This window comes from Cloeon dipterum, chromosome 2 (genome assembly GCF_949628265.1).
Source record: "Cloeon dipterum chromosome 2, ieCloDipt1.1, whole genome shotgun sequence".
Classification (NCBI taxonomy): domain Eukaryota; kingdom Metazoa; phylum Arthropoda; class Insecta; order Ephemeroptera; family Baetidae; genus Cloeon; species Cloeon dipterum.
In genome coordinates, this window is record NC_088787.1 from 36,675,420 (window position 1) to 36,690,564 (window position 15,145).

General features: G+C 35.8%; 1 protein-coding gene across 1 annotated transcript; it reads right to left on the reverse strand.

The window, feature by feature from the left end:
- Positions 1-1,891: 1,891 nt before the first annotated feature.
- On the reverse strand, positions 1,892-5,771 carry LOC135936646 (uncharacterized). The gene is made up of 3 exons (XM_065479529.1): positions 4,396-5,771; positions 4,168-4,280; positions 1,892-2,385 (listed from the first exon to the last, which is right to left on the reverse strand). The coding sequence occupies exons 1-3, from the start codon at positions 4,644-4,646 to the stop codon at positions 2,327-2,329; spliced, it is 423 nt and encodes a 140-aa protein (XP_065335601.1). The 5' UTR covers positions 4,647-5,771; the 3' UTR covers positions 1,892-2,326.
- Positions 5,772-15,145: the final 9,374 nt, after the last annotated feature.

Below are 15,145 nucleotides of genomic sequence, written 5' to 3' on the forward strand. Positions count from 1 at the left end.
CAGTAATCACACTAAAATCTTGCTTTCACATACGCCTTGCAGAGGGACGAAAACTGTGCCGCTGAGCAGTCCTTTAGTGCGGGCGGCATATCATTCCACATGCAGGGTTGTCGTGCACGTGTCACGTCCATGACGACGCACTTCTTGGCGTTTAGCTGCATACCAAAATCTGATATGAAGTGATCAACCTGTCAAAAAATTAATTACATTAATTAATACATAAATGGTTTTTTATAAATCAAAATCGAGCAATATTTGAAAGGCTCAAACTTTGGGTCCAGCGCGAGCTGGATAAAAAATCAAACGTAGTGGCATACTCTATCTCAATTTTAGCTGTGGGGGAAGAGAACCAAATTGGTTCAAGCTGTTCAGCAAATGGGGAGGGAAGAGACCAATAAGGGTATTTTTTTTCCAACAGCCAGTTCCAAAGGCGAAGCGTTCTGAGTGCAAAAGGCGCAGCTCTGACTGAGTGCAAAAGGCGCAGCTCTGACTGAGTGCAAATGGAGAAGCTTGCTGTTCCAAGTCATCCCTTAGAATGGCAATTTCAGGTAGTTGTTTTATAAAGTGGCTTTTAAGCGTTTCTATCTTATAGTGATATGTTCATCAGAAAACCGAGAACAGCAAAAGAAAAAACATCTACCGCTGCATCTTGTATCTTAATCCGTATAAAAAACCCACCCTTTTAACAAATATCGGAGGTGAAAACAACCCTTCCACAGCTTCAATCCCCAGCCCAATTTTCAATTCCTAGAAGATTCAGGTGGTCTTCATACCTATATAACAACATATATAGCTTTTAGAATCAAAATACGTTTCCTATGACCACTTACGAGTAATCCACTTGAGATTTGGCATCCTGAATATACGCCGGAATCGTGGTCAGGTCATGCATCCTTACACTGCGGCGAGATACAAACAGATGCCTGCCCTCGTGGGTTGTCCGGACCCTGGTATCTAGCTCATGGTACTCATTCTGCCTCTCTCTGCACCTCCGGTTAAAATCCTGGTATCCGCGTTGGCTTTCCGGGAGCCACCTGAAACGATTTAGCATGCAAAATAGCCCACCAATCCACAAATACATTCGATCATCTTACATTCTCAAACCGGACCCCTCAACATTCCCGATCTGCACCGCAAAAAAATACCCAGGGAGCACCTGCAAAAATTCTAAACCCATGTCACCCTTAAATTACTAACATCCGGCAGCTAATAAAATACTAACAGCATGCGAATATTCATGGACAAAACTTACCGGAGTGAAACCAGGCAGCCGCTCGTTCATGCATCGCCTCTTGTTCAACTCATCCCTCTCTCTCACGACTAAGGTCACACCTCCAGTCAAGGGAACACCCTTCACGTTCGTTCTGCATTCCGAATTACACCAAAAAGCACACAAAACGCACGAAATAACAAAAAAAAAACAGCCGGTCGCGATGCAAACACGCTGACAACACGTGGTTGAAGAAGCATAAAATGCCGATGCGGATGCTGATGCTCAATTGTTTCAGCGATGCAGCACACACCTTCAGCTCGGTGATTCCGTTTAAAAAACCGGTTACGATTATTGCGCAACGGTTGTTCCGGCCGGTGAACGCGTCGCGAACCGAAACAGTGGCCCCGCCCACCAAGAAATGAGACGTCCCTGGGCCGTTCAAAACCTGTCTCGTCCAAAGGTCCTGGAGACGTACCATCTGAAGGATTTTGACCGTACCCTGGTACGTCCCTGAGTCGTATGTGATGGACGAGTCAAATTTGAGACGAGTCGAGTCCGACCAGTTTGGGACCTTTTCGGAACACCCCGGCCCACGCGGCCCGGCTCGACCCCCGCGTCCCAGCTGGGCCCCACAGCCTCTTTGGGCCTTCTAAATGCCTTTAGTGGCCCATAGGGACTAGTAATGACCCACGATTGGGCTCATTTTCAGCTTGACCGAAATAGACGGAAAAAAGACGTACGGAGGACGTTATTTTACAAGTCAGGAAAAGTTTGAGACGAGACAGGAAAAAGATGGCTCATGGACGTTTTTCTTGTCTCGTCTCAATCTTGTTCAGAAACTAGTCCAAGATGTCCTTTTCGCGCTAAGTTTTAGTTCCCTGCAGAAAATGTGGCCTAAAACCTACACTAAAAATGAGGTTAGCTTGAGAGAAAATCAATTTAAGTTTTAGGTACAAGGTGCTAAGTTTAATAATTCATAAAAACGTTTACACATAATATTGACAACAGGAGGAAATTTTTCTTTGAGAACCTTTTACATAAGAGCGAACACGACCTTAGACTGCTGTCGGCGCGGCCACCTGGCAAGCAGCTTTGACGGGGGTCGGAGGTGGCTCAGGTTAGGGAGCGAGGGTTTGGCGGGTTGGACTCCTTGCATGTCACCTCCTTCAGACCTGAATAAACACAAATTGAATTTATTACACATGGTGACCACGCGGTAAGGAGACACTTCATTAATGTATAACAAAAGTGGGCGTGTAAAATGATTTTTTACTATATATAGAGAGTGGCAATGTTCTTCATATCATTTATTATCAAAGAAGTTTCTTTTGTACACCGATTAAATGTCGCAAAATTCAAAATTCATGACTTTTCCACTTAGATGGAGAGGGAGTGACGCCTAAAAGAGCTGTCTCACAAGACTTGATAGTACTATTTTTCCCATTTTATTTGTAATTAAAAAAAAATATTGAAATGCTTTATCTTAGAGATCATATTTACTCATGAAGTAGAGTTTACCTATCAATAAAGACAATAATTTATCAATTTCAAGCAGCAAAACATGCAAATTGAGCGTTACTTCTGTAATTCTAGCATCTCACTACATAAAATCCAAAATTTTATCGCTTTCTCCCACTATATTAAGGCGGCAAAACTTTTAAAATTAATCGTTTGAGTATTTCCTTATGTCAGGGAAGAGCATTGGTAGATACAAAAATTTTATACATCATGTGGGCCAATTACGAATTATTTTAAAAGCAGCCGCCACAAACAAAGTGTCTCGCTACCTTGCGGACACCATACTATGCATTATATGCATATTTGAATAGTTAAGATTTATGATTTATTTTTTAATAAGTGTGCATGTTTTGATTTCTTAAATTACGGACAGGCTTGAAAGTGCAAAGTGTGTAATATGTATATATTATATTACGCATTAGCAGAATTAGCTAAATATTCACAATTAGCAGAATTGACACCAAAATAAACATGTGCTGTATGATGTAATCTGTGAAATTTATAAGGGAAAAATTACATTGCATGGTATTTGTGTACGAATGTAAAATATTGCGTGCCGTAAATTCGATTGTCGGCTTTGACATTACATAATCGTGCACTAGGCTAAAATGATGCATGAAAATTTGAGCAACACAACAAGAATTAATTTTTTTATATTATTTAAGCCTAATGCATTATTGTACAGCATAATGTACATAATGTCACAAGCCAAAACAATTGAATTTACTGCATGCATATCCTTTACATTCGCATACATGCATGTAATGCGGTTTTTCCTTGGTAAATCGTGAAGAAAAAAATTATAGATACAGCGCATGTTCGTTCTGGCATCAATTAAAAATTATGTTAATAATTAGAAGAGCAATTAACATTAAATACTTGGTGAATTATGTATGTGCATTGTATGTTGTGGTTAATTGTGTTATTATTTTAGTAGTTATTGGATACTATACAAGAAGCAAGAAATCAAAACAAGAAGTATCTTAAGATACATACTTATTTCAAAATAAACCATGTTAATAAATCATAAAACAAAATACATAGCATCTGTATGTAATAATAATAATTAATGCACGCTATTGTGGTACTCAAATAAATAATATGCATACATACCGATACATACATACTCTTCAAAATGAAAAATGAATGCATAATCATATATATGTATCATATCATACATACATTACTATGTAAGTGCAAGTGAACATGCATGCAAGTATGTATGTATGATACGTCATACCCACACGTAACGGATAATATTACATAAATGCCGAAATATTGTGCATTATTTACATACATTAAAATAGATACGTCATACATAAACCTAATTCATGCATGTAGAAAATTACGTTTGAAAGTCATGCATTCATTTGTCTTACACGATGAAGTTCATGTATGCGTATGTATCTAAACAGGAAAAAATATCAAAATCTTACCAGAAAATATCACAATGCCAGGGCCAGGGGTCGCAAGTTTCAGGGCGTTAGTATCATCCGCTAAGCAGCATAACACGAGTTGTATTGTTGTCACGCAAGCCGCGGGCACGGGTCTGTAAGAAAAATGGGACAAATAATTAATTAATAACAAACAAATCGGCGAAACAGACATTTTGAACTTTGAACCATGAGCGGCGAGAACAAAATAAACAAATAGCAAGTCCTTACCTGGGGTTATTTGCGGATAAAACAGCTTGTCCTGCATCCTTGGCTTCTTGCTGGCCGACTCGAGGGCGAAAATTCGGCCGAACATGGGTAAAATTTGACGAGCCGACATCCAACGGCTTTTCTTTAGCACTCGCGCGGTTTGCCGGCGTCTCCGCATGCTCCGGTCGGCTCGGCTGACTAGTGATAATGACTAACTCTCGTCTACAGCGCAGCAGCAGCACGCAAGTGAAGTGACACCGGACCGCGCTCATTGGCTCGCTGCAGCTAGTGCGATAATGCGCGTGTTTTTTCAAAAGTTTCAAAGTTTGAATCACGGCTTCGACTATTCTGGCGAGGTGGCGGGATTTCCGAAGATGAGGAAATAATGCAGCTGCATGCAGCTATCCTATTTCCGATCTCATTAAATCGATTAAATCTAATACAAAATGGCTGAAATTTACGAAATTTACGCTACTTAAAATTTATAATTCGGCGCGCGTGCCTGCTTTTTTCTAACCGCGGATGAATCCCGGCGCAGGTTGTGCACCTTCGAAAATTATCTTGGGTGACGAGAGTTTTGGGCCCGACGGACCCGTAAGGACTTCGCAGGAGCTCCTCGAGTAAATCGCGTTCGACGATGTTTTTTCCCCCGCAAATTTTCACCGCTCGTGCTATCCTCGACCATGACCCCTCATCAGATAGGTCCTTGGCTCGCCTTCCATGGGCAATACCCTGACAACCTTTCTCAGGGTACCCCAACCTGAGATCGCGTCCGAAGCGTAATTTTGGTGCTTTTTCTGCACTTTATTTCATAGTTAGAGATGCAATCATAAAATCACACTATTTTGTCCAAAAATTTCTTCACTTATCACGTTCTAGAGTTGCTAAATTCAAGATGTCAAAATCTGGACTCGACTCGACTCGACCTTTCCTTGCACCAATTATGAACCACTTTGAAATCATGGGAAATCTCCTTTTTTTATTGACAAACTTAGTTTTTGAACTTAAAAGGACCAATATCTTACTCTTAGATTTCAAAATTTTAAATCCTAAACTTCAAAATTTTTGAAATGTCCGAAACTAGTCTCGACTTGACTCGTCTTTGAGCGGACACAGTCGACATGTCCTAAGCTGGACTTGACTTGACTCGACTCGTCCTTGGATGGGTTTGAAACCACTTTTAAATAAAAGGAAATTCACCGTTTTGATGGTAGAAATTATAGCTTCTTATCACAAGGACCATTTTGACGCCCTCAAATTCAAAATAATTTAATTTTAACCATGATTATTTTCAAATGTCCGAAATCGGTCTCGACTTGACTCGTCTCTAATCGGACACAGTCGTAATGTCCTATACTGGACTTGACTTGACTCGACTCGTCCTTGGATGGGTTTGAAACCACTTTTAAATAAAAGGAAATTAACCGTTTCAATGGTGGAAATTATAGCTACTTCGCAAAAGGACCATTTTGCCGCTCTCAAATTCAAAAAAAAATTAAATCAAACCATTATTATTTTCAAATGTCCTTAACTGGTCTTGACTCGACTCATCAATTATTGGACAGGACAAAGAGGACGAGTTTAAGCACCGGATTTGGACCGTCCAAAACTGGTCCACACCGGTCCGTCCCGTCTGACTCGTCAAAACTTGTCCAATTTCTTGGTGGGCGCCCAGTACCGCCCCACAGCAGGCCACGCCCAAGGGCTGCCAACCTAAGAAACCGTTTGTTCATGTATTTTTCGCGTGATGTCGTAAGTGACTGTCAATTATTGCATCTTTTCCGTCACTTATGGCATCTTTGTTGGGATGCTATGTGACAAAATTTTAACAGATGCCATAAGTGACAGAAATGATGCCATAAGTGACATTACTCAAATACTCTTAATATTTTGGTCAAGCATTGGTTCAAAATTGTATGAGTAATTTTATTTTATATTAACACAATATTATGTAACAACCATCCTGATTGTAATTATTAAAATTTTAATTTATTAAATGTAATGAAGACGACATTCTACATGGTGACGAGGAGCAAGAGCTTCAGTTTTCGTCGTCATTTGAAAGTCTCCATGGTAATCACCCTAATAACTTCCAATTAAAATACTTTGATAAATAACAATTATTACAGAACCTGAACCTGTGGCCAAAAAATACCGGATTGAAACCCAAACTTTCGTTTCGAACGAAACTTCAGGTATAATATAATCTTTGATATTCCAAACATTGAGCTATAAAAAATTAAATTTTTTAATTTAAACTGGATAATGATAACAATATTTGAAACTTCAAATACAAAAAATAAAACAAATATGGCATTACTTCATAGCGTTCGCCGGGCCTGGTATTTTTTTCGGTGCCCGACAATGCTCGGGTACGAAGATTTTAAAAAATCCAGATCATGCTTTCGGCTTCAACTAGTAAAGACCTCAAACCTCATTCTCGTCCGCTTTCAGAACAGAAATTCAAATTCATTGCAATTTTTTCAATTTTATTACACATTCTTTTTCAACAAGAGAGCAAAGAGGGTTGGGCAGAAAAAATATAGGGTTGCAAATATCCACATTATTTAAAAAAAATGCAGTGCAGTGGTAAATAACATCTTTTTAACAAGTTTTGCTGGCCATGTTTGCGCCTCACAATCGGTTTTTAACAGTTTTTCAAATATTAGCTCATGAACTCGACTTACAAAATTGTGAAAGATGATATTTTTTAAAATTGAGGCAGAAAATGACAATTTAAAAGAAAAAACTGCACTGTGGAGGGAATTTGCGGTTGGAGCAGTCAAAACCAAAGTTATCGATTTCCATTTATACGACCGAATAATATTTCTAAGATTGATGGACTTTTAAGAATGTTTGACCAAAACTATCGATTCCCGTTATTAAAACCGACCAAACCTTAGAAGATTGATGGAATACCAAGAATGTTTGACCAAATCTACCGATTTTCTTTCATACGAGCGAAAAATCTTTCAATAATTGATGGAATTCCAAGAATGTTTGACCAAAACTATCGATTTCCATTCATAGGACCGAATAATCTTTCGAAGATTGATCGAATTCTAAGAATTACAGATCAAAACTATCGATTCCATTTCTTAAAACTGACCAATCTTTTAAAGATTGATGAAATTCCAAGAATGTTTGACCAAAACTTTCGTTCCCATGATTATAACCAAACAATCTTTTGAAGATTGATAGAATTCCGAGAATATTTAACCAAAGTTATCGATTTCCTTTCATACGACTGAATGATATTACGAAGATTGATGGAATTTTAAGAATGTTTGACCAAAACTATCGATTCCCGTTATTAGAACAGACCAATCTTTCGAAAATTGATGGAAGTCCAAGAATGATTGACCAAAACTATCGATTCCCGTTATTATAACCGACCGAACCTTAGAAGATTGATGGAATACCAGGAATGTTTGACCAAACCTAACGATTTTCTTTCATACGAGCGAAAAATCTTTCAAAGATTGATGGAATCCCAAGAATGTTTGACCAAAACTATCGATTTCCATACATAGGACCGAATAATCTTTCGAAGATTGATCGAATTCCAAGAATTACAGATCAAAACTATCGATTCCCTTTCTTAAAACTGACCAATGTTTTGAAGATTGATGAAATTCCAAGAATGTTTGACCAAAACTATCGATTTCCTTACATAGGACCGAATAATCTTTTGAAGATTGATGGAAAACCAAGAATTTAAAACCAAAACTATCGATATCCTTTAATAGGACCGAATAATCTTTTGAAGATTGATAGAATTCCGAAAATGTTTAACCAAAGTTATCGATTTCCTTTCATACGACTGAATGATATTACGAAGATTGATGGAATTCTAAGAATGTTTGACCAAAACTATCGATTCCCGTTATTAGAACAGACCGAACCTTAGAAGATTGATGGAATACCAGGAATGTTTGACCAAAACTATCGATTTCCATACATAGGACCGAATAATCTTTCGAAGATTGATCGAATTCCAAGAATTACAGATCAAAACTATCGATTCCCTTTCTTAAAACTGACTAATCTTTTGAAGATTGATGAAATTCCAAGAAAGTATGACCAAAACTATCGATTTCCTTTAATAGGACCGAATAATCTTTTGAAGATTGATAGAATTCCGAAAATGTTTAACCAAAGTTATCGATTTCCATTTATACGACCGAATAATATTTCTAAGATTGATGGACTTTTAAGAATGTTTGACCAAAACTATCGATTCCCGTTATTAGAACCGACCAAACCTTCGAAGATTGATGGAATACCAAGAATGTTTAACCAAATCTACCGATTTTCTTTCATACGAGCGAAAAATCTTTCAATGATTGATGGAATTCCAAGAATGTTTGACCAAAACTATAGATTTCCATTCATAGGACCGAATAATCTTTCGAAGATTGATCGAATTCCAAGAATTACAGATCAAAACTATCGATTCCATTTCTTAAAACTGACCATTCTTTTGAAGATTGATGAAATTCCAAGAATGTTTGACCAAAACTATCGATTCCCGTTATTATAACCGACCGAACCTTAGAAGATTGATGGAATACCAGGAATGTTTGACCAAATCTGACGATTTTCTTTCATACGAGCGAAAAATCTTTCAAAGATTGATGGAATTCCAAGAATGTTTGACCAAAACTATCGATTTCCATACATAGGACCGAATAATCTTTCGAAGATTGATCGAATTCCAAGAATTACAGATCAAAACTATCGATTCCCTTTCTTAAAACTGACCAATCTTTTGAAGATTGATGAAATTCCAAGAAAGTATGACCAAAACTATCGATTTCCTTTAATAGGACCGAATAATCTTTTGAAGATTGATAGAATTCCGAAAATGTTTAACCAAAGTTATCGATTTCCATTTATACGACCAAATAATATTTCTAAGATTGATGGACTTTTAAGAATGTTTGACCAAAACTATCGATTCCCGTTATTAGAACCGACCGAACCTTAGAAGATTGATGGAATACCAAGAATGTTTGACCAAATCTACCGATTTTCTTTCATACGAGCGAAAAATCTTTCAATGATTGATGGAATTCCAAGAATGTTTGACCAAAACTATAGATTTCCATTCATAGGACCGAATAATCTTTCGAAGATTGATCGAATTCCAAGAATTACAGATCAAAACTATCGATTCCATTTCTTAAAACTGACCATTCTTTTGAAGATTGATGAAATTCCAAGAATGTTTGACCAAAACTATCGATTCCCGTTATTATAACCGACCGAACCTTAGAAGATTGATGGAATACCAGGAATGTTTGACCAAATCTGACGATTTTCTTTCATACGAACGAAAAATCTTTCAAAGATTGATGGAATTCCAAGAATGTTTGACCAAAACTATCGATTTCCATACATAGGACCGAATAATCTTTCGAAGATTGATCGAATTCCAAGAATTACAGATCAAAACTATCGATTCCCTTTCTTAAAACTGACCAATCTTTTGAAGATTGATGAAATTCCAAGAAAGTATGACCAAAACTATCGATTTCCTTTAATAGGACCGAATAATCTTTTGAAGATTGATAGAATTCCGAAAATGTTTAACCAAAGTTATCGATTTCCATTTATACGACCAAATAATATTTCTAAGATTGATGGACTTTTAAGAATGTTTGACCAAAACTATCGATTCCCGTTATTAGAACCGACCGAACCTTAGAAGATTGATGGAATACCAAGAATGTTTGACCAAATCTACCGATTTTCTTTCATACGAGCGAAAAATCTTTCAAAGATTGATGGAATTCCAAGAATGTTTGACCAAAACTATCGATTTCCTTACATAGGACCGAATAATCTTTCGAAGATTGATCGAATTCCAAGAATTACAGATCAAAACTATCGATTCCCTTTCTTAAAACTGACCAATGTTTTGAAGATTGATGAAATTCCAAGAATGTTTGACCAAAACTATCGATTTCCTTACATAGGACCGAATAATCTTTTGAAGATTGATGGAAAACCAAGATATAAAACCAAAACTATCGATATCCTTTAATAGGACCGAATAATCTTTTGAAGATTGATAGAATTCCGAAAATGTTTAACCAAAGTTATCGATTTCCATTTATACGACCGAATAATATTTCTAAGATTGATGGACTTTTAAGAATGTTTGACCAAAACTATCGATTCCCGTTATTAAAACCGACCGAACCTTAGAAGATTGATGGAATACCAAGAATGTTTGACCAAATCTACCGATTTTCTTTCATACGAGCGAAAAATCTTTCAATAATTGATGGAATTCCAAGAATGTTTGACCAAAACTATCGATTTCCATTCATAGGACCGAATAATCTTTCGAAGATTGATCGAATTCTAAGAATTACAGATCAAAACTATCGATTCCATTTCTTAAAACTGACCATTCTTTTGAAGATTGATGAAATTCCAAGAATGTTTGACCAAAACTATCGATTCCCGTTATTATAACCGACCGAACCTTAGAAGATTGATAGAATTCCGAGAATATTTAACCAAAGTTATCGATTTCCTTTCATACGACTGAATGATATTACGAAGATTGATGGAATTCTAAGAATGTTTGACCAAAACTATCGATTCCCGTTATTAGAACAGACCAATCTTTCGAAAATTGATGGAAGTCCAAGAATGATTGACCAAAACTATCGATTCCCGTTATTATAACCGACCGAACCTTAGAAGATTGATGGAATACCAGGAATGTTTGACCAAATCTAACGATTTTCTTTCATACGAGCGAAAAATCTTTCAAAGATTGATGGAATCCCAAGAATGTTTGACCAAAACTATCGATTTCCATACATAGGACCGAATAATCTTTCGAAGATTGATCGAATTCCAAGAATTACAGATCAAAACTATCGATTCCCTTTCTTAAAACTGACCAATGTTTTGAAGATTGATGAAATTCCAAGAATGTTTGACCAAAACTATCGATTTCCTTACATAGGACCGAATAATCTTTTGAAGATTGATGGAAAACCAAGAATTTAAAACCAAAACTATCGATATCCTTTAATAGGACCGAATAATCTTTTGAAGATTGATAGAATTCCGAAAATGTTTAACCAAAGTTATCGATTTCCTTTCATACGACTGAATGATATTACGAAGATTGATGGAATTCTAAGAATGTTTGACCAAAACTATCGATTTCCATACATAGGACCGAATAATCTTTCGAAGATTGATCGAATTCCAAGAATTACAGATCAAAACTATCGATTCCCTTTCTTAAAACTGACTAATCTTTTGAAGATTGATGAAATTCCAAGAATGTATGACCAAAACTATCGATTTCCTTTAATAGGACCGAATAATCTTTTGAAGATTGATAGAATTCCGAAAATGTTTAACCAAAGTTATCGATTTCCATTTATACGACCGAATAATATTTCTAAGATTGATGGACTTTTAAGAATGTTTGACCAAAACTATCGATTCCCGTTATTAGAACCGACCAAACCTTCGAAGATTGATGGAATACCAAGAATGTTTAACCAAAACTATCGATTTCCATACATAGGACCGAATAATCTTTCGAAGATTGATCGAATTCCAAGAATTACAGATCAAAACTATCGATTCCCTTTCTTAAAACTGACTAATCTTTTGAAGATTGATGAAATTCCAAGAATGTATGACCAAAACTATCGATTTCCTTTAATAGGACCGAATAATCTTTTGAAGATTGATAGAATTCCGAAAATGTTTAACCAAAGTTATCGATTTCCATTTATACGACCGAATAATATTTCTAAGATTGATGGACTTTTAAGAATGTTTGACCAAAACTATCGATTCCCGTTATTAGAACCGACCAAACCTTCGAAGATTGATGGAATACCAAGAATGTTTAACCAAATCTTCCGATTTTCTTTCATACGAGCGAAAAATCTTTCAATGATTGATGGAATTCCAAGAATGTTTGACCAAAACTATCGATTTCCATTCATAGGACCGAATAATCTTTCGAAGATTGATCGAATTCCAAGAATTACAGATCAAAACTATCGATTCCATTTCTTAAAACTGACCATTCTTTTGAAGATTGATGAAATTCCAAGAATGTTTGACCAAAACTATCGATTCCCGTTATTATAACCGACCGAACCTTAGAAGATTGATGGAATACCAGGAATGATTGACCAAATCTGACGATTTTCTTTCATACGAGCGAAAAATCTTTCAAAGATTGATGAAATTCCAAGAATGTTTGACCAAAACTATCGATTTCCTTACATAGGACCGAATAATCTTTTGAAGATTGATGGAAAACCAAGATATAAAACCAAAACTATCGATATCCTTTAATAGGACCGAATAATCTTTTGAAGATTGATAGAATTCCGAAAATGTTTAACCAAAGTTATCGATTTCCATTTATACGAGCGAATAATATTTCTAAGATTGATGGACTTTTAAGAATGTTTGACCAAAACTATCGATTCCCGTTATTAAAACCGACCAAACCTTAGAAGATTGATGGAATACCAAGAATGTTTGACCAAATCTACCGATTTTCTTTCATACGAGCGAAAAATCTTTCAATAATTGATGGAATTCCAAGAATGTTTGACCAAAACTATCGATTTCCATTCATAGGACCGAATAATCTTTCGAAGATTGATCGAATTCTAAGAATTACAGATCAAAACTATCGATTCCATTTCTTAAAACTGACCAATCTTTTGAAGATTGATGAAATTCCAAGAATGTTTGACCAAAACTTTCGTTCCCATGATTATAACCAAACAATCTTTTGAAGATTGATATAATTCCGAGAATATTTAACCAAAGTTATCGATTTCCTTTCATACGACTGAATGATATTACGAAGATTGATGGAATTCTAAGAATGTTTGACCAAAACTATCGATTCCCGTTATTAGAACAGACCAATCTTTCGAAAATTGATGGAAGTCCAAGAATGATTGACCAAAACTATCGATTCCCGTTATTATAACCGACCGAACCTTAGAAGATTGATGGAATACCAGGAATGTTTGACCAAATCTAACGATTTTCTTTCATACGAGCGTAAAATCTTTCGAAGATTGATCGAATTCCAAGAATTACAGATCAAAACTATCGATTCCCTTTCTTAAAACTGACCAATGTTTTGAAGATTGATGAAATTCCAAGAATGTTTGACCAAAACTATCGATTTCCTTACATAGGACCGAATAATCTTTTGAAGATTGATGGAAAACCAAGATATAAAACCAAAACTATCGATATCCTTTAATAGGACCGAATAATCTTTTGAAGATTGATAGAATTCCGAAAATGTTTAACCAAAGTTATCGATTTCCATTTATACGAGCGAATAATATTTCTAAGATTGATGGACTTTTAAGAATGTTTGACCAAAACTATCGATTCCCGTTATTAAAACCGACCAAACCTTAGAAGATTGATGGAATACCAAGAATGTTTGACCAAATCTACCGATTTTCTTTCATACGAGCGAAAAATCTTTCAATAATTGATGGAATTCCAAGAATGTTTGACCAAAACTATCGATTTCCATTCATAGGACCGAATAATCTTTCGAAGATTGATCGAATTCTAAGAATTACAGATCAAAACTATCGATTCCATTTCTTAAAACTGACCAATCTTTTGAAGATTGATGAAATTCCAAGAATGTTTGACCAAAACTTTCGTTCCCATGATTATAACCAAACAATCTTTTGAAGATTGATATAATTCCGAGAATATTTAACCAAAGTTATCGATTTCCTTTCATACGACTGAATGATATTACGAAGATTGATGGAATTCTAAGAATGTTTGACCAAAACTATCGATTCCCGTTATTATAACCGACCGAACCTTAGAAGATTGATGGAATACCAGGAATGTTTGACCAAATCTAACGATTTTCTTTCATACGAGCGTAAAATCTTTCGAAGATTGATCGAATTCCAAGAATTACAGATCAAAACTATCGATTCCCTTTCTTAAAACTGACCAATGTTTTGAAGATTGATGAAATTCCAAGAATGTTTGACCAAAACTATCGATTTCCTTACATAGGACCGAATAATCTTTTGAAGATTGATGGAAAACCAAGAATTTAAAACCAAAACTATCGATATCCTTTAATAGGACCGAATAATCTTTTGAAGATTGATAGAATTCCGAAAATGTTTAACCAAAGTTATCGATTTCCTTTCATACGACTGAATGATATTACGAAGATTGATGGAATTCTAAGAATGTTTGACCAAAACTATCGATTCCCGTTATTAGAACAGACCGAACCTTAGAAGATTGATGGAATACCAGGAATGTTTGACCAAAACTATCGATTTCCATACATAGGACCGAATAATCTTTCGAAGATTGATCGAATTCCAAGAATTACAGATCAAAACTATCGATTCCCTTTCTTAAAACTGACTAATCTTTTGAAGATTGATGAAATTCCAAGAATGTATGACCAAAACTATCGATTTCCTTTAATAGGACCGAATAATCTTTTGAAGATTGATAGAATTCCGAAAATGTTTAACCAAAGTTATCGATTTCCATTTATACGACCGAATAATATTTCTAAGATTGATGGACTTTTAAGAATGTTTGACCAAAACTATCGATTCCCGTTATTAGAACCGACCAAACCTTCGAAGATTGATGGAATACCAAGAATGTTTAACCAAATCTACCGATTTTCTTTCATACGAGCGAAAAATCTTTCAATGATTGATGGAATTCCAAGAATGTT